The sequence below is a fragment of the Paramormyrops kingsleyae genome, chromosome 17, assembly GCF_048594095.1.
Source record: "Paramormyrops kingsleyae isolate MSU_618 chromosome 17, PKINGS_0.4, whole genome shotgun sequence".
NCBI classification, from domain to species: Eukaryota; Metazoa; Chordata; class Actinopteri; order Osteoglossiformes; family Mormyridae; genus Paramormyrops; species Paramormyrops kingsleyae.
The window spans coordinates 2,365,498-2,383,592 of record NC_132813.1 but is presented as its reverse complement, the minus strand read 5'-3'; the positions used below and the strand labels follow the sequence as shown (position 1 = coordinate 2,383,592).

Sequence of the window (18,095 nt, the reverse complement as noted above, 5' to 3'; positions counted from 1 at the left end):
AACTACCATTAAGCAAAGGGAAACCGCCTCGCGCAGGTCACAGTGGATATAAGTACTTCCGCCGGAAACGGCAGCCCTTTCCTCTCTCAGGCACGAAGATGGCGGTGCAGATCTCGAAGAAGAGAAAGGTTAGCGTATATTTAGTTTACTCTGCATTCTAAAAGAACTGCAAATGGTATCCGATCGAAGTGTGTTCTTGTCACAAGCAGTCTTGTGGGTCCCCCAGAGTGTTTTCATGTGCCCTCTGACATACTCAGAGAGAGGATTACTTTGGATTGGAGCGGCGGCGTCTTGCTGCCGTCGCAAACATGGCAGGGGTTTGGCTTCCTGCAAGTCAGTTTTTTGGTTTTGGTATAAAATACGCGTCATTCAGCTTGGCTAGTTTAATGCTGTAAATTTTAAATAGGTAATTAACCTTACCAGCAGTACTTGTATGCGCAAAATATGAGTTCGTGTCCTCGTAGATGTCTGTGACTGGGCCGGAGAAATAGACCCGGCATTAGCCGTACTGTAATGGAGGGAGTAGCACTGTCCCTCATACACGTGTTTTTATAACCTACAATTTTTTCAGTAATGGATGACGCTCTGCGTAGCAGCTTTCAACAAAAAAATGGGGTCGGACGGCACCCTGACATTAACCACGTTTCCTCCGCAGTTCGTGTCCGACGGCATCTTTAAAGCCGAGCTGAACGAGTTCCTGACGCGGGAGCTGGCCGAGGACGGCTACTCCGGCGTGGAAGTGCGAGTTACCCCCACCAGGACAGAGATCATCATCCTAGCCACAAGGTAGGGACCTGCCATCACGTCTCTTAAGAGCCTTTTAATTAAAGAAGTATTTCTTTAAAAGATATAGTGTAGTAGTGGTTAATCACATGTCCCATGAGACATTTCCTGGTGTGATAGTAAATATACCAGTTTAAATGGTACTATGCTTCATGGCCTGGGATGACTGTTCATTATGTGACTGGCCCTCTGTGGACGCACTGATGCTTCAGGACCCAGAATGTCCTAGGTGAAAAGGGGCGTCGCATCCGTGAGCTGACCGCCGTTGTCCAGAAGAGATTTGGCTTCCCTGAGAACAGTGTTGAGGTTGGTGACGGTGACCTGGCTTAATGGCTTCATGCTACCTGTTGACTGTTACAGCTTAAGTCAGCTGGTATAAATAATTCATAGCTATGATGCGGCCTTTATCAATATAATGCACTAATTACCGATAGACACCCAAGCCTCAGAATATCTCACTTGGCAAAAATTATTGTTGGTAGTAAACTTAGTCTCTGCTTTCATCTGTGCCTGTAACTGAGTGTAGATCAGATTTTCAACTTTGGGTTCCTTTGAACCCAGTTAAGTATATGTGCTGAGGTCCCCTGCCGTTCAGACCCACCTGCAGCCATGTGCCTTACCTTCTGTGCTGTGACTGTGTTGTGACTGTGTTTTGCCGTCTTCTCTCCAGCTCTATGCTGAGAAGGTGGCCACCAGGGGACTGTGTGCCATCGCCCAGGCCGAGTCTCTGCGCTACAAGCTGTTGGGGGGGCTGGCTGTGCGCCGGTGAGTGTGTTCTGCCTTCGTAGCCTTAAGAGCAGCCCTGTGGTTCTATGGCCAGAGGATGGTGTGAGGTGCTTGGCTGGTGATCGGCTGGTTGCTAGTTTGACCCCACTAGTGATGGTTTTCATCAATGAGATCATGGACCCTAATTGTTCCAGTGAAATGTAGTTTACTTGAGATGGATTTTGGGTAGCGATGAGCATGTTGGTTAATCAGCTATGAGCCTTGATCTTCTGTATGGTGTCTCAGGGGCTTCATGGGTCATTTTCTCTGAGCTCCTTCTGTTAAAAAGTAGGGAAATTTAGTAGTATTGGTGCTCATAGCTTAAAGCTAATAATTTAATGTAGAGATGTATAAACAAACATTTTGGCAGCTGAGAATGATGAAGCTCTGTTTCAGGGCCTGCTACGGCGTCCTCCGCTTCATCATGGAGAGTGGAGCCAAGGGCTGTGAGGTGGTCGTGTCTGGCAAGCTCAGGGGTCAGAGGGCCAAGTCCATGAAGTTTGTCGACGGGCTGATGATCCACAGTGGAGACCCCGTGAACTATTACGTGGACACAGCTGTCCGCCACGTCCTGCTCAGGCAGGGTAAGTGCCTGGTCACCTGTTCACAGCAACCATGGCCTTCTATGAAGATACGATGACGAGTCGGAAGAGGACGTGCCTTGTCCCTGGGGTGCTGCGCAGGGCTACGTTCTGTATCCCTGTGTCCTGGCCTCAGAGGCAGGGTCTCCTCATTGCTTGAAGACATTGAGGCATTTGTCTGAGAAGGCCTGCAGTGCATTCTGGGTGATGACATCAGAGTGAAACTGTAGTCAGGCTGACCCAGGTGGTGCTTCTCTCCAGGTGTGCTGGGCATCAAGGTGAAGATCATGCTGCCTTGGGACCCCAGCGGCAAGATTGGCCCCAAGAAGCCCCTCCCCGACCATGTGAGCATCGTGGAGCCCAAGGATGAGGTTCTCCCCACCACTCCCATGTCAGAGCAGAAGGGGGCCAAGCCGGAGGTCCCAGTCATGCCCCAAGGAGGCCCAGTACCAACCGCGTAAGGGTAAGGACAACCCAGACGAGTGCTGTGTGAGGATGGTTACCTGGATGCGCTGAGTGTCACTTAAACTTCCCTTCGCTGAGGATACGATGACGAGTCAGAAATGGACGGAACTGGGCCCAGGATTCTGTTTCAGGGACACGTTCTGTGTGTCTGTTCAGGTCCCGGTCCCTGGTCGCCTATGCTTGATGACATTGAGGCATTTGTCTGAGAAGGGTCACAGTGCTCGCTGACAGTAGCGTTGTGTGTAAACAGCCGTTTATAGGCGTAGCTTTGCTTCTGTTCTGATTGCTGCCTTGACCAGCATATTTCTAAAGTGTCTTAAACTTTGTTTTGCAGGTGTTTGCTGTTTCTCGAAGATGGAAACACTTGGATTTTCTGTACAATAAAACTTCTACAAACCATGACAGCTGTGTTGGTGTTACTGAACATTTTTAAATGGTCATCATAACTTTGAGAGTTTGCTTTGAGCTCATTTCAGCTGATTGGGCCAGATTGAGATACATAGGTCTCCCAACGATTTTGGTGACACCCTGTTGCAAATTTAACCCTGTTGAACCAGCTGACGGCGGTTGCTATTGCTGCTTGTATGGGTTTTTTTCTGTGAAGTGAACCATAAGTACCAGTTTGTACCTTTGCTTGTCACTGGGGCCGTACCCTCAAGGGTCTGCTAATTGTACCCTAAAGCTGTGGGTAATTGTGTCTTAAGAGAATGAAATGGACTCCCAACATTTCTGTACCATTGTCAGTATATTATTGGATTTTGTACATTGAGGATGTTCCTTGGACTCCATTTCTGTACTTTAGGGTGCAATCCCAGAGACAAGGGCAGGTACAAACTGGTCCTTTTTCTGACGGTACTTTAACATAATTGTTAAAATAGTGTTTTACTTGTCAGTCTTTCAACTTGAGCCCAGGTGAGGGTTACGGTAAGAAAGTTGTGTTGATGTAAAAGGTGAGAATATACCTACTAGGATTTAGTCTTGCTGTATTCGCGTTCACTCCTATAGGCTACCTGTTTATTTTTTTGTAAATGTGTCGGCAGAAATCGCGATTTGGCAGTAAGGTTATTATTTGATATGTTCTAAATTGAATTTGCAGTGTTTTAGTGTCCGGTATGATCATTGTCACTTTGTTGCATGGAGTTTAAGGTGTGCTGTGACAGACCTCCCTTCCGCCCAGGATGTTGTTTTATGGGCAGAAGATAAACGTTACAGAAAACCGAACTACACACCGCTTTAGTCACGCTCTCGGGGAAACTTAAATGTTATCTCAAGCGTAGGAGTGGCTTTCGCTGGTAACCACACCCGGCAAACTAATGCACCTGTCCTCCCTGCGACAAGTACACTGAAGGGACAAATACGTATTCTGGTCGAAAAGTAGAAGAATGAGTCTCCCTGATTACAGGTCCGCCGGAAAACAGTCCGCTCCCAGCATTCAGCTGGTAAGATTTCGCTGCTCTCATTTTGTGAATTAGACACGTCTGAGGTGTTATGTACGGAACTTTGATTTTCATAGTTTGGGGCTAGGAGGATTGCGCCCCCCCCCCCCCCCCCCCACGAAAAGCGCGTGAGGCAGGGTTTATTTTAAGAAGATACGATGCTGATAATAATTTTACGATGTTGAAGATAAGTACATGCAGGGGAGTTTATAGCTATTGAATAGACCAGGGGCTAAGTCAAGTTTACCTGGCGCATTACTTTATTTTTCGAAAGAAGATTGGCATAGGGGCTAAAACACTCGGGGAAGTACATATAACCCCGTATGTATGAAGTTTGGTCGCGGTCCGGGTTGGAGGTTCCCCTCCCAAAGCCGGGGCGTTCGCTGGACCACCCCGCGTCCCTCTGCGTCTCCTGGAGCCTCAAGTATGGACTGCAATCGGTATTTTTACCGGTAAATTAAGCCTGTGATCCGAATACAATGGACAGTAGACATCGACCAAAAGCCCAGGAAAGCCCTAAAATTCCGTGAAACTATTTTAATAATCGAAGCAACAACGTCAGGATAAAATTTTCTAACACTGCTCTGTGCTCTATGAACATTAAACGTATTATTAGTGTTGATAATACGACAAAAGATAACGTAACTAGAACAATATAATATATAAATAAATTAGGCGTATTTTTAATACATATTTTAACTCCACTATATATTTATTAGAAAGTTGAAAAAAGACCTTCGTTTGACATTATTTCATTAGGTCTTAAGTGGAATATTTAAGTCAAATTACATCTTGTATTATGTATTATGCTAACAACTCAGGCTGACAGAATGGCTACTTTAGCATCTGCTTAAAGGTACAGAGATCATTTATTAGTGGTGTATTTGACTGATTCGCAGCATTCGCCGATCGTGCAGCTGAATGTGGGCGGGAGGCTGTACAGCACGTTGCTCAGCACTCTCCGGCAGTGTCCCGGCTCCAAGCTGGCGGACATGTTCAGTGGCTCGCCCAAGCTGCGCACAGACGCCGAGGGGCGCCACTTCATCGACAGGGATGGCACGCACTTCGGGAAGGTCCTAGAGTTCCTGCGCTCAGAGACGCTACCCTCGGAGAACGTGTGGGAGGTGTACAGGGAGGCCCTCTTCTATGACTTGAAGCCCCTGGTCAAGCAGCTAGAGGAATCGGCCCCGCTTTTTGGGGAGATGGTGGCCAGGCAGCAGTTCCTTGCCAGGGTACCTAACTACAAGGAGAACCTGGAGGTGATCATCAGGATCGCCCGTGCTGAGGCCATGGCATCCCGCCACTCTGACGTCATCGTCTGCATTCTGAGGACGGAGGAGGATGTGACCAGGTACAACAATGCCATCAACGACTTGGATGCCAACAAGGAGTCGGTGGTGAGATTTGGGCCATGGAAGGCCTCACCCACTGTCGGAGACCTTCTGGACTGTATCAAAAAGGACATCGAGGCCAAAGGCTACAAGATTAGTTTTAAGCCCCACAGTGCAGAGAAGGGGTTCGTTTTTAAGAGTTATGACTTTTTCCACAAATTAATTTTCACATGGTGGTAACTAGTTCACTTCCCCTGAAATTTTGTGGATGCCAAATTCTGGTTATGGAAGTGACTGATCATTTAAAGCCAATCAAGCTGTAACCACAAGATTCAAATCTAGTCTTATAATCTTCTTAAAATCTTTACAGTGAAACACAGTGTTGCTCTGTGGTACAAGAACATTCCACAAGGATTTTTTTTTGCCTTGTGTCTTTTAGAATTTAATATAAGAGAACGACAATTCATTCAATACATACATTTATAGTCAGAGATTTGTGTCAGCTGCTACATTTGGAAACCTTGTGCTGGCAAATATGCTGTACCTACTTCCATCAGAAAGTATATCGGTATAGCTGCATATCAGTGAGCCAGCTGTCCAATTCATTGTAATAAGGCATGTAGTATCTCAAATTGTAAATAAAGACTCCACATCAAATAAAGATAAATTAAACCAATGCCTCATGATTTATACTTAATGCGAATGGCATTTTGGGGGATTCCCACATCCTCCTTTTTAGGCGGAATTGTAAGGTGAAGACCAATACACTTTTATAAATAAATACTAAATGGCTCTTTGCAATGGCCACATAATCAAAACACATTTTCCTCCTTCGTTATTCATTTACAAATAATGAATAACAACATCTTTTCCTGAAATGCCTTTTTTTGGAACTACGGCAACCGAGGAAGGACAAACCGTGCGCACTGCTGAAAACGACACTTAAGCAGGATTTGAGGCCTGGCTGTATATATCGTAGCTTAGCCAAGCTACTGAGGCAGTCGGCGCAATGGCAGCACATTTGAAAAAGCGGGTGTACGAGGAATTCTCAAAAGTTGTTCAGGTAACTCACTGTCCAGTAGGATGAGACATGGGCTTGTGTGTGGGGTTAATATTTGAGAAGCGGAATTTCCCTCCCCCCATTTCAGAGTGCGTAAGTGAGAAGCTTATCGATGGTCACGTCAGGCTGAGGACGCTGGTCGGTCTCTCCTTGTCGGACGGGATCGGCAGGAAAACCCGCGGCTTTTGTAACTCTAAGGTCTTCGCTTTTAGTTCGGACTCTTCGATATTGCTCCTGTGTGCCGAAGTTTTGCTACTATGAATTTGCTGATTTGTAGTTTGATTTTGTGATGATGTGCTAGTTAACGAACGGTGAAAATATTATCAATTATCAGAAAATAAGTAACACTTTCAGCCCAAATACCAGTTTAATATAATTAAACGGAATTCTAACTAGTAAATACTGCAAATAACTGGGGAAGTTTCGCCATCAAATATAAGCACAGTGGAACACAAATGAAAATAAAACGTCCTGAATGCTGTATTACTGGTAAATAGTAAATGGACTGCATTTATATAGCGCTTTTCTGCTCCTACGAGTACTTAAAGCGCTTTACAATTCATGTCTCACATTCACACATTCATACACTGGTGGCAGAGGCTGTCATGCAAGGTGCCAACCTGCACACCGGGAGCAATTTGGGGTTCAGTGTCTTGCTCAAGGACACTTTGATGGGGTCAGGAAGAACCAGGACTGGAACCTGCAACCCTCCGGTTGCCGAGCGATAGCAGTACCTCCTGCGCCACCATCTCACAAAATGTATTTGAAATGCCCTCTTCCCATGCATTTCATAACCACGTAATGACTTGGGTCCATCCTCTGCGTGTGTTGGGTTTTGACCGAGCCTGCATTCACAGCAGCACTCCCATGAAGAAACCCCCACCAAGAAGCTCCGCCTCAGCAAGCCCAGCAAATCGGCGGCCCTGCACATCGACCTGTGCAAGGCCAGCTCACCCACCGACGCCCTGCAGTACCTGCTGCAGTTTGCCCGCAAGCCCGTGGAGGCAGACAGCGTGGAGGGTGTGGTGCGCATCCTGCTGGAGCATTACTACAAGGTGATGGCATTTGGGGGGGGCTTAGATCCACAGGGTTGTGTGTTTAGAACCCACGTTAGATTCCCAAATCAATGTGTTGAGTGACCTGCAGAGATGAACTTCAGAATTCATCTTTCCTGATAATAATCTGAGAGGAACCTCTCTGTGATGCAAACAAGACAGTTTTCAGTGTGATATTTCCTTGTAAACCTCGTCGTCTTGATTTTGGAGCTAAGTGGTGCTTGTCTGGCTTTTAGGAGACGGACAGCTCCGTCAGGCTGAAGATCGCCTCCCTGCTCGGCCTGCTGTCTAAAACGCAGGGCTTCTCCTCCGACTGCATCATCGATGATGTCATTAACACGCTTAACAGTGAAAGTAAGCCCCTCTCGCAGTTATTGGCTGAGTTGGAGTGTCAGCTGACTCTCTTCCTTTTTTGGTAATCTTTCTCCTTTGACTACTTTTCCCAGAATCCCACCAGGTGCTGGCACAACTGCTGGACACACTGCTGGTCATTGGGACGCAGCTCCCCGATGGTGTCAGCGTCAGACTCAGACTGATCGATGTGGCGTGCAAGGTGGGCCTGAGACACCGTGTCACCGTGTCTCTGCCTCCCTCGGCAGTCGCCTTGACTTTACATCCTGTAACATCTGTCTCTCCAGCATCTGGCTGACACATACTTCGGGGTGAGGAACAAGTGCCTTCAGTTGCTGGGATGCCTGGGTCCGGTGGACAAGCCCCCAGCTAGTGAGAGTCAGGGCGGGGCAGTGGGCGTGGCCTCCAGGGATGTTCAGGGCATCATCAGTGACTACTTCGGGGACCAGGACCCCAGGGTTCGCACTGCAGCCATCAAAGCCATGGTATGACCGGCCTCTCCTCCCACACACCTTTTAGGGGGGGGGGGGGGGGGCAATTATTCAGCTACAGCTCCAGCTCTAGGGTGTTCGGTCATACCAGATGTTCGGTCATGCTCAGATTGTAACCATATATTAGAAGCAGAAAGACCTTTGCTGGCCAACTGTGTTAAACATACCAGAGAATTTGTCTTTGTGGGTGTGCCCAGATATAGCATGAAACATGCAAAATAATTTACATTAAATTTCTATGCATTTTTTATACTAGACTGTCTTCAATCTGAAGAGTTAATTGTGAATATAAGTAAACAGGGGTGATGCTAGGAAGAGTTATAGAATTACAGAGTGTGCCATTGTCTGTGTAATGGTGTGTAGTAGCATTACTGTGGGAGTGAGAGCTGAGGCCATACTGTGTGATTTTCTACCTCTCTGGACTTTGTACGGCCGTGCCTGTGACACTGCTGTGCTTTCAGCTGCAGCTGCATGAGAGAGGGATGAAATTACAGCAGACCGTGTACAGCCAGGTAAGGAGAAATGGCTTTAATTAAACAAAAAAAGCAAAATATCAGTGTCTGCATGTGTTTCTAGGACAGGACAGGTTGTTCCGCTGTTGTTTATTGGTCTGTGTGGCTTGGTTTTGCCAAGAGGAGAAAGGAAAACGTTTAATGATTCGGTGAGCTGTAGCATGAGACTGGGGTAGTTGGGTTATCGGTTCTGGTTTCACAAGGCTGTGACGTGCCGCCCTTGTCCTCCAGGCCTGCAAGCTGCTCTCTGATGACTATCAGCAGGTCCGCTCTGTGGCCGTGCAGATGGTTTGGGTGCTGAGCCAGCTCTACCCCGAGAGGTATCTCTCTCCACACTATGCCAGATACCACAGATGCCAGTTCTGCTTTGAAAAATTAGGACAATTCAACATGGCTCACGGTTTTAATCCTCTGCTTTCATCCATAGCATCGTCCCAATTCCCTCGTCCAATGAAGAAATCCGACTGGTGGACGACTCATTCGGAAAGATCAGCCACATGGTCAGCGATGGCTCATGGGTAGTCCGGGTCCAGGCTGCCAAAATACTGGTGAGCTGTGTTTTGGGGCGGGGCACTGACCCGTGTGACCCGTGCGACCCGTTGGGTGACCTTTGACCTTTGTTACCCCCAGGGTTCGATGCAGCAGGTGAGTCCACATTTTTTGGAGCAGACGCTGGACAAGAAACTGATGTCGGACCTCAGAGTAAGTCTCCTTGGGGGGCAAAATATTTCAGCAAAACTTTAAAAAGAAAAGAAAAAAAATGGGTGCTGGGGGTTGTGACGATCGCTGTGTCTACAATGACCCTGGTCTTCCGACAGAGGAAGCGGACGGCCCACGAGAGAGCCAAGGAGCTATACAGCTCGGGCGAGTTCTCCTCGGGCAGGAAGTGGGCCGACGACGCCCCCAAAGAGAAGGTGGACACCACGGCGGTGAACCTGATGGACTCGGGGGCGTGTGGGGCGTTTGTGCACGGCCTGGAGGACGAGATGTACGGTGAGTGTCCTTGTGCGGCGTGTGCCAGTCGTGCTGATACACGCCATTTACTGAGTGAAACCTTTTTTACAATGAGTCAGATTTTTTCCACATGAAAAAAAACAAACATTATTCTGAAACGAATTAACATATTTCCATAATGGCAAAATATTTGAAGGAACAAATTTGCATTATGATCAGTCATTGTATTTATTTGGAGGCAGCTTGATTTCTTCAGTTATCAGATTTGTTAAAAAAAACAACAAATAGGATATGAGTGTTTACACGTGATCAGCTTTTTTCAAATAGGAATTTGGTTTACAACTCAAGCCTGTAATGATAGGTGATAACACAAATATATATATATATATATATTATATTTTTTTTTTTCTTCATCCAACTTTGATTGGATGTAAGGTTGGTATTGCAGTTACCGATATTCAGGGCAGGCCCAACCCTGATGATAAATAATAATTAAGGAACTGGGGGTGGGGGATTTGCTGGTAGATCGATCATACCATGTCGGGGCAGCTTCCCATACTAGTTCATATCCCGCTCCTTACAATACTATGGATATTTAACTTTAATATTTTATCATTAGAAAACGAAAACGTTCTCAAAACGAATGCCTTCAGATTTAAAAAATCGGTACCAGCCTCTTATCTGATTACAAGGGGCACATTAAGCTGTTTGCAGCTGTTCTGGTTGCTTGTGTTTGTCTATTTTTTTTTTCCTTATTTTTTTAATGTTTTGTAATATGCCTCTGGGATTATATTAGGCCGCGGCTAATTATTCATATTTTTATTTTCTTGATTTATAAACCTATCAATATCCACAATCAATACACAACAGATAGGACAATCAATCAATTTAACGTACTGTCAATCAACTACAATCAATATCCAATGAAAATCCATCAAAAATAATAAATACACTCTTTTCTTTATTCCTGTAGTTAATTAACTGATAATAGATGCTGTCATATTCTTAATATTAATTTAGTTTTTCCTGAAAGGCTGCTAGCCTGCTTTCCGGAAGGCCCCTTGTTGTAATTTAACTGAAATTAGATGGATTCATCTAAAGCCATTTTTGACCGTCTGAATCGGACATTATAAAGTATAAGCTTTTTGTAACTGGCTGTATGCGGTATATTTGCCTTTTTCTCTTCACTTGTTTGCTCAAAAGAAACAAGAAAAACTTGTCACCTCTGCTGCCAGTGCCGATCGCATGTTTGACAATTTCTTCCAGCACTGATGGAACCAGTTGTCGGAATGTTGCATCGTGTTTGGTGTGAACGTTTTTGATCTGTCATGTTCACATCAAAGTATTTCGCAAATTTGTGTCTTTTTTTTTCGTGTCGCGTCTGGTGTGAGCCGGACATTAGTCTGGTCTTAAGGGAGTGTGGTCAAACCTCGAGTGCCTCATTGAAGGTCTGGCTACCGAACACCTGCTGGCTATTCCCCATAGTACCTTTCACAGATGTCTATCCAGGGATGTAACCCTACTCCTGTTTGCGTTTGCACAGAGGTCCGCATTGCGGCAGTGGAAGCCCTGTGCGCGCTAGCCCAGTCCTCGCCCAGCTTTGCGGAGAAGTGCCTGGACTTCCTGGTGGACATGTTCAATGACGAGATCGAGGAGGTGCGCCTGCAGTCCATCCACGTCCTGCGGCAGATCTCCACCCATATCACCCTCAGGGAAGACCAGCTGGACACGGTCCTTGCTGTGCTGGAGGTATGCCACCAGGGGGCGATTACACAAAAAAGCAGGTTGTAATGTGGTATTACCTACAGGTGTTTTGTGAATGTTAGCTTAATGGGTAATAATCAGGTTGAGCGTGATCACAGATCCACTGCCTCCATCTGTCATGGACAGGACTCTTCACGGGACATCAGAGAGGCTCTTCACGAGCTGCTATGCTGCACCAACGTCTCCACCAAGGAGTGTATCCAGCTGGCTTTGCTGGAGCTGCTGAAGAACCTAGCCAAGTACCCCACCGACCGCAACTCCATCTGGAAGTGAGTGTGTGGACCAGCCGGGACCTCCAGGATTTTGTAGGCGTTTGGAAGTCTAAACAGTGACCATTTCTAACTGATATGCTGCTGTGAAATGTCCTGAGGTCAAGTCAAACTTTGCAGGATATGCAGAAATGAAATGGTGCTTATCTGAAATGGAACACGGCAAGTTCGACACAAGAGACAATAATGTATAAACAAATACACTGTACACAGTGCTGCTTTTGACTAGGACTAAACAGTAGGCTTGACTGTACATTGTCTCAAGATTCGATTCTGTTCTCATTATACACATTTAACAGTACGTTTAGAAATGTACATGCCTGCTCAGATCAGCAGATGAAACAGGTGATGCTGTTCCTGTCAATCGAACCTGCCAGTGAAACTCCCCTGTTGTTTATTGGTTGGTTAAATTGGCTTTTGTTCTGTTATTTTGCACTGAAAGGATTTCAGCCATGGTTGAGGGTTACTTTAACGGGCCAAGATGGAGGGGGAGGCTGTAATGATGTCAGACCAGTGAGGAGGTCAGATGGAACATCTGAAATGCCAGCCACATGCTCCCCTCTTCCCTCCTGCTCAGGTGTGTGAAGTTCTTGGGGACACGACACCCAACCCTGGTGCTTCCCATCGTCCCTGAGCTGCTGAACACGCATCCATACTTCGACACCCCCGAGCCTGACATGGACGACCCAGCCTGTATCCTTACTGCCCCCAGTACCTGAACTTAATCCCTTCCTCAGCACCCATCTGACCCACGGTGTGTTAAGCGCATTCCACCCTTAACGCAGGCATAATCAGACATAGCGGTGCTCGTGCTCGTGTTCAACGCGGCGCAGTCCTGCCCCACCATGACGGCCCTGTTCTCAGACCATACCCTCAGACACTACGCCTACCTGCGTGACAGCCTCTCGCATCTGGTGCCACAGCTCAGGGTGAGATTACCCACAATGCCTTGCTGGTTCAATACATCAAAAGCAGTGGGTATAAAAAATGAGCGTATAAATGTTTAAAATGGGACGCTTTCGGCTGCAGTTCGCTTCTGAAGGTTCTGTTCCTTGTGTCTGCTGCAGTTCGCTTCTGAAGGTTCTGTTCCTTGTGTCTGCTGCAGTTCGTTTCTGAAGGTTCCGTTCCTTGTGTCTGCTGCAGTTCGTTTCTGAAGGTTCCGTTCCTTGTGTCTGCTGCAGTTTGCTTCTGAAGGTTCCGTTCCTTGTGTCTGCTGCATTCACAGCTGCCGGGCCGGAAGCTGACGTGCGGCGCGGAACCGAGCGGCCCTGCGTCCAGCGTGGAGTCGGCCCAGCGCTTCCTGAAGGAGAGCCTGTCCAGAGTGTGTGGCCTGCAGCACCTGGACACCCGGGGGGCCCAGGCTCTGCTACAGTTCACCATCAGGTTTGCCAGCCCCCCCCCCCTTCTCTGCCTTAACGAGCCACGTCACCCTCATTCACACCAGCGTCTTGCATCCTGCACTCAAATTGGGAGCGTAGATTGACCTTAAAGGATGATGTTTCAGGTTTGAATCAGTGATCTGTTTTAGTGAAATGCACTGCAGGCTGATGTGTGATGACATCATCTTCCCATGGCACGTGCTTGCAGAGACCTGCAGAGTCTGGGGGATCTGCAGATGGAGCTGGCCGGGGCAGCGGATTTCTGTGCCACCTACCTGCACTGTCAGCTGCTACTCATGAAAGTATGGCAACGGCTGGACTCTCCCCGCAGACATGCCTGGCACTGCTGCTGGACCGGTTCACACCTGCATGTGTCACCTGCACGTTTCATTTTTACCCCCCACCCCCCCTTTTCACTAGGCTCTGCAGGAGAAGCTGTGGAGCGTGGCTGTCCCACTTTACCTGAAACAAAACGCTATGGCAACCGCAGCTGCCAAACAGGTAGGAAGAGAGGAGGTGCACGCAGAGACGGATGACCTCACTGAGCGAATATAGGGCACCAATCAGGAAGGCAATCCACTGACAGAGGCCCCTCCCCCAGCCTAAACATTAAGCTCCCCCCCCCCCCTTTCTACAGATCCTGGAGGAGACGTACAAGCTGGAGTTCCTCTACGGCGGCCTGGAGAGCCCGCTGGTGGCCATCATCCACCACATGCGGCTGCAGGCCAAGGCTCTGCAGCTAGTGCTCATGGCACGCACTCGCAAGGGGTAGGTACAAGTGCCATGATGTACCATACCCAGTGTTGGGGGAGCTACTCACAAAAGTAATCAATTACAGACAGAGGTTCAGGTACAGAAAATCCTGACCGAGGTTGTTTCAACCAACCAGTTGAGTTTGAAGAGTCAGTCATGGAGTACTCGACTGGTTGGTGGAATTAAACCCTTTCCACCTTTGCCTGTAATGTAACTTTTGTGAGTAACTTCCCCAACACTAACCATACCCATCATACCAAGCAGCCCCGGGGGAAAATGGCAACTTATTTCTAATCCTTTTCAGGGTGGAGCCTCTCCTAGGTGTCTGTGAGAAGTTTCTTCAAGAAGTGGATACTTTTCAGAGGTAATGATTTCTGTGCTGGATCTCCCCCTTTTCTGGACCAGGTAAATGGTATCTCCCAACTTCCCCTCCACTAAGGTAATCATGAATTCTTCCACGGTTGGCATTTGCTCCTTGCAGGCTCTTCATTGCAGAGCTGCCGTATCTCCAGGACAGCTTTGTGGAAAAGCTGCTGGAGCTGATGCCTAGGCTTGTGGCCTCCAAGCCCGCGGACCTCATGAAGATCCTGCAGACCACTCTGAGACAGAGCGGCTTCCTGCAGCTCAAGCTGCCTGAGCAGGTGATTTCGGTGATGGGGAAAGGCGCGAAGCTCCTCCCGACCCACTGTCTGACACGTGTGTAACATGCGTGTTTGCGTGCATCAGATCCACCGCGCGACAGCGACCATAATCGAACCCACTGGAGAGTCGGACAACCCGCTGCGGTTCACCTCTGGGCTGGTGGTGGCCCTGGATATCGACGCCACCTTGGAGCACGTGCAGGATCCCCAGACCACAGTCAAGGTCCAGGTGTGGCATTTATCCTTTTACTAACTTGGTTTAGTAGAGACCAGAACAAGTCAGTCGATGATTTCACATTAGATGTTGAACGTCAGCTTCTGATATTTAAATGTTGCCCCACCTACTCAGGTGCTGTATCCCGATGGACATTCGCATATCATCCATCCCAAGCCCGCAGACTTCCGGAATCCAGGTCCCGGAAGGCACCGGCTCATCACACAGGTGTATCTGTCCCACTCCGCGTGGACAGGTAGGAATTCCTGCACCATAGCCACTCTTTACACATGCAGACACACACTGTCCTACAGCTGTATGTAGGTAGGTTGGTGCTCCTCCATATCTGAGACCTTGTGTTTCTTCAGTGGTCGGCTCCATCCAACTTGCATCCATTAGGTTGCCAGCATTTGATCCTGAGACCTCGGTAGAAGTAGGGAAAGTCCAGCAGTGGATTGTGTACATAGTACTGTAGTAAATGAGGAGAGGAGCTTCAAGGCAGCTCCTGGCTGAGGGGAATGTAATGGGCTCCAGAGAACAGAGGCACCCAAAGATCTACGGTTCAAGTGCCAGGCACCATCTGAATCCCGGTCTCCCAGTCGGTGTTGCATTCTGCTGCACGTGGAGACGCTTTCATTCCTTACACAACTGACACCAAATATCCTTCCAACACTACCTGGGAACACCAGTGAGGTATTTTCTAGATGCATTTCTGAGCCCAAGTCCATCAGCAAATTTTTGACATCTGACCCTGACTGAAATGACAGCATGCTTTCCTGTCTCTGTCACCCAGAGCCGTGCCAGATCGAGGTCAAGCTGCTGTTGGCGTATGGTTCCAGTTCAGGGCCCAGCTCCAGCAGGAGCCCCTGGAGTGAGAACACAGAGGGCCTCCAATCCACAGAGGGCGCCATCGAGGGCACCATCCCCTTAAGCAAAGCCGTTAAGGTGTTCATTATGCCCAAGCCAGCACGCCGCTGACCTCTGCTGGCCGTGGAAAGCTACAGGCTGGGGGAATCCACTCGCATGGAACAACGGAGTGACGTGTGTGGGACTCCTACTTCATGCATACAGCTGGCAACATTCCTCAGAGACTGTCTGAGATTCCTCATTAATGTCTCTCTTCATATTAGTGGGCAAATTTAGTAGCAGCTCTATTTTAGTGTTTTTTTTGAAGTTGAAAGAAGGTCCACTCAAAGCTTCTACTGCAGTCAAACTCAGAGGAGATCAAAGTAGCCTCCTGTTTATTATTTTTTACAGTCACAACAAAAGATCAGCCAGTGTTAAAAATCCATTTACACCCTTATATACTTCCTGCCAATTCACCTTAAATATCAAGGCAGATGGGGGATCTGGGCGCCTGCTTTGGTACGCAATCCCACCTGCTGAGACCGCTCTATCGCTGTGCCTGTGATGTCATCAGCAGGTAGAATGGAAGACGCCGCCCACCTTGGCTCCCTTCCCAGCCAGGGAGTTGTACTCTCTCACAGCCTTTTCAGTCTGAAGCACCACCACGTCTACTCCCTGCTTCGTCACGTAGTCTACGGTGGCAGGAGGTACCTAGTGAAGCCATTATTTTCAGCAGTTTTTTAAATCCAAAATGCATTGTTTTATTGATAATTTCAGACAATAAAGCAAATGTTAATGCAGCTTGCATCAGCTCTATAGTGATCTGACTTTGCTCCCATCTGCCCCCTATAGTTCCTGCAGTGTAATGACCCAGCCTGGCATATATACTATACTCAACATGTCTTTAAGGCCGTCTTGTGTGTTTTGCTGTAACAAACCCGCCGTCACCTTATGTGGTAACTGGTAAGCCACCCAAATGAGCATGTGCATTGGTAGCCTGGGGACAGTGTACAGCTGGAGTTTGTACGGATCTGTCTCCTGCAGGGTATGTACGGTAAGATGAGGTTAGGTTCTGTAGTGAGACACTTTCATCAGGATGGCGTACCTGCAGAGCTTCGCTCATGCCCCTCCCAATGACCAAAGTGTCCACCCCCTTCCTTAGCACCTCCTCCAGGTCAGAAGGCTGAACTCCTGGGTAATGCTAAGAAAATGTCCACAATTAGATGGCTCTCTGTGGGCCCAGTCACCTGGCAAAGGCTTTGATGCCAATAGAAAAAATGATCTGCATCAGTATATCAACACAACACAATACAAGTAAATGGGGGAGTCCCACTAACTTACATCAGTGCCAGTCTCTCTCCAGTCCCAGGCCCGACTTCCCCCAGGCCAGACTTTGCAGTCTTTGTAGGAGGAGGAGCACCCTTTAACCTTCATGTGACCCCAGGACAGGGATGCAATCTCTGGGGAAGCCATCACTTTCCTTCCAAAAAAAAAAAAGTCCTATTAATAGAGCCAAGTTTGCAAAATATTCAGCATAATTCCTGTTGTTCAGCTCATACATAAGCAGGGCAGTCTGGCACTACATGCATCTAAAAATGCAATTTACGAAATACGCGTCGTGTGTAACAGTGTTATATATATATTCGTGCTTGGTTTTATTACAGCTGCTCGCAGTTTATATTTAAAGAAACCAAAAGTACAAGGCAAGTGATTCCGACTACCCGCTTTGGGGCATCGGTCCAGACCCTCCACCGCGCCACTTCGATAAAAAAAACAAAGCAGCAAAGCCAGATTGAAAGGCTGAAGGGTATCGAATGTGCTCTTTGCCAGAAACGGTATGCATACTATGTCACGCATGCAAGTTTAGTTGTCTACGTTTCTGCAAACGTTACTTTGGAAAAACAAACCGGCTTCGCAATGTCTCATGGGTCATCAAAAGTGATTCCTATTTCACTCGACTCATTATTTTTTATTACTTAGCGGACATGCTTAAACAAAAACGATTCCCATTTATTCCTTTAATACATATATAGTATTGGGTAATTTACAAATATAGGATTATAGTAAACGACTCAAACAGTTTACAGTTTAAAAACTAGTTTGCTAAGAGCCGACAAACGCGAAATGCGTACCAAAACAAGGATATACGCTGCCGTTCCGCGGCGCACCCCAAGCCACAGAGCACTTTCAGACGGCTGGCAGATGCATAGCCAGTACGTCGTGTTTTCAGGTCCAATTAGATCCCGATTCCGCTCAAAACTGTCCAATCAGATCCCAATTCCGCTTATTACAGTTTAATTATATCCCAAATCTGTTCGATGTTGTCCAATCAGATTTCACCGTTGCCTTGCACTTTAAAAAAACAAGCCACAGCTTTAACCACAACGAGAGTCACTCAGATATGGTTTATTTGGTTGTCTATTTCTATGTATTATATATTTATTA

At 47.4% G+C, this 18,095-nt stretch overlaps 4 protein-coding genes and 2 non-coding genes across 8 annotated transcripts; 5 read left to right on the top strand and 1 right to left on the bottom strand.

The window, feature by feature from the left end:
- Positions 1-36: 36 nt before the first annotated feature.
- Positions 37-2,996, top strand: rps3 (ribosomal protein S3). Its single transcript, XM_023792516.2, has 7 exons — positions 37-128; positions 656-786; positions 996-1,089; positions 1,454-1,548; positions 1,945-2,132; positions 2,391-2,592; positions 2,929-2,996. Exons 1-6 carry the CDS (start codon positions 99-101, stop codon positions 2,588-2,590), a joined length of 738 nt encoding a protein of 245 aa, XP_023648284.1. The 5' UTR covers positions 37-98; the 3' UTR covers positions 2,591-2,592; positions 2,929-2,996.
- Positions 2,169-2,316, top strand: LOC111833945 (small nucleolar RNA SNORD15). The gene has a single exon (XR_002835870.1). It is a non-coding gene; the product is annotated as a small nucleolar RNA SNORD15 (small nucleolar RNA).
- Positions 2,663-2,805, top strand: LOC111833946 (small nucleolar RNA SNORD15). The gene has a single exon (XR_002835871.1). It is a non-coding gene; the product is annotated as a small nucleolar RNA SNORD15 (small nucleolar RNA).
- A 79-nt stretch (positions 2,997-3,075) lies between the features above and the next one.
- On the top strand, positions 3,076-6,037 carry kctd14 (potassium channel tetramerization domain containing 14). Of its 2 annotated transcripts, none has more exons than XM_023792515.2 (2): positions 3,076-4,033; positions 4,930-6,037. In XM_023792515.2, the coding sequence occupies exons 1-2, from the start codon at positions 3,977-3,979 to the stop codon at positions 5,599-5,601; spliced, it is 729 nt and encodes a 242-aa protein (XP_023648283.1). In that variant the 5' UTR covers positions 3,076-3,976; the 3' UTR covers positions 5,602-6,037. The 2 variants fall into 2 exon arrangements, with proteins under 2 accessions (XP_023648283.1, XP_023648282.1); XM_023792514.2 differs by lacking the exon at positions 3,076-4,033 and adding an exon at positions 4,040-4,482.
- Positions 6,038-6,265: 228 nt separating this feature from the next.
- On the top strand, positions 6,266-16,450 carry ints4 (integrator complex subunit 4). Of its 2 annotated transcripts, none has more exons than XM_023792512.2 (23): positions 6,266-6,424; positions 7,279-7,476; positions 7,713-7,830; positions 7,923-8,029; positions 8,115-8,312; positions 8,780-8,830; positions 9,062-9,150; positions 9,258-9,378; positions 9,461-9,532; positions 9,649-9,823; positions 11,328-11,533; positions 11,675-11,817; positions 12,395-12,510; positions 12,613-12,746; positions 13,043-13,200; positions 13,405-13,498; positions 13,617-13,697; positions 13,834-13,964; positions 14,254-14,313; positions 14,431-14,590; positions 14,676-14,819; positions 14,940-15,060; positions 15,598-16,450. In XM_023792512.2, the coding sequence occupies exons 1-23, from the start codon at positions 6,371-6,373 to the stop codon at positions 15,780-15,782; spliced, it is 2,916 nt and encodes a 971-aa protein (XP_023648280.1). In that variant the 5' UTR covers positions 6,266-6,370; the 3' UTR covers positions 15,783-16,450. The 2 variants fall into 2 exon arrangements, with proteins under 2 accessions (XP_023648280.1, XP_023648281.1); XM_023792513.2 differs by having other exon boundaries at positions 6,267-6,424; positions 7,282-7,476.
- On the bottom strand, positions 16,008-17,932 carry aamdc (adipogenesis associated, Mth938 domain containing). The gene is made up of 4 exons (XM_023792517.2): positions 17,783-17,932; positions 16,992-17,130; positions 16,756-16,851; positions 16,008-16,361 (listed from the first exon to the last, which is right to left on the bottom strand). The coding sequence occupies exons 2-4, from the start codon at positions 17,121-17,123 to the stop codon at positions 16,221-16,223; spliced, it is 369 nt and encodes a 122-aa protein (XP_023648285.1). The 5' UTR covers positions 17,124-17,130; positions 17,783-17,932; the 3' UTR covers positions 16,008-16,220.
- Positions 17,933-18,095: the final 163 nt, after the last annotated feature.

What these genes read in the sequence shown, in the direction of transcription:
- ints4 (XM_023792512.2), top strand. Translation starts at nt 6,371, where the DNA reads ATGGCAGCACATTTGAAAAAGCGGGTGTACGAGGAATTCTCAAAAGTT. An exon ending in CCTGGAGGACGAGATGTACG is followed by an intron (nt 9,824 to 11,327) that starts GTGAGTGTCCTT and finishes GCGTTTGCACAG; the next exon opens with AGGTCCGCATTGCGGCAGTG. An exon ending in AGCTCAAGCTGCCTGAGCAG is followed by an intron (nt 14,591 to 14,675) that starts GTGATTTCGGTG and finishes TGCGTGCATCAG; the next exon opens with ATCCACCGCGCGACAGCGAC.
- aamdc (XM_023792517.2), bottom strand. Translation starts at nt 17,123, where the DNA reads ATGGCTTCCCCAGAGATTGCATCCCTGTCCTGGGGTCACATGAAGGTT. An exon ending in GGAGAGAGACTGGCACTGAT is followed by an intron (nt 16,852 to 16,991) that starts GTAAGTTAGTGG and finishes ACATTTTCTTAG; the next exon opens with CATTACCCAGGAGTTCAGCC. An exon ending in GCATGAGCGAAGCTCTGCAG is followed by an intron (nt 16,362 to 16,755) that starts GTACGCCATCCT and finishes TGGCTTCACTAG; the next exon opens with GTACCTCCTGCCACCGTAGA.
- kctd14 (XM_023792514.2), top strand. Translation starts at nt 4,354, where the DNA reads ATGTATGAAGTTTGGTCGCGGTCCGGGTTGGAGGTTCCCCTCCCAAAG. An exon ending in TGCAATCGGTATTTTTACCG is followed by an intron (nt 4,483 to 4,929) that starts GTAAATTAAGCC and finishes ACTGATTCGCAG; the next exon opens with CATTCGCCGATCGTGCAGCT.
- rps3 (XM_023792516.2), top strand. Translation starts at nt 99, where the DNA reads ATGGCGGTGCAGATCTCGAAGAAGAGAAAG. An exon ending in ATCATCATCCTAGCCACAAG is followed by an intron (nt 787 to 995) that starts GTAGGGACCTGC and finishes CTGATGCTTCAG; the next exon opens with GACCCAGAATGTCCTAGGTG. An exon ending in TCCCTGAGAACAGTGTTGAG is followed by an intron (nt 1,090 to 1,453) that starts GTTGGTGACGGT and finishes TCTTCTCTCCAG; the next exon opens with CTCTATGCTGAGAAGGTGGC.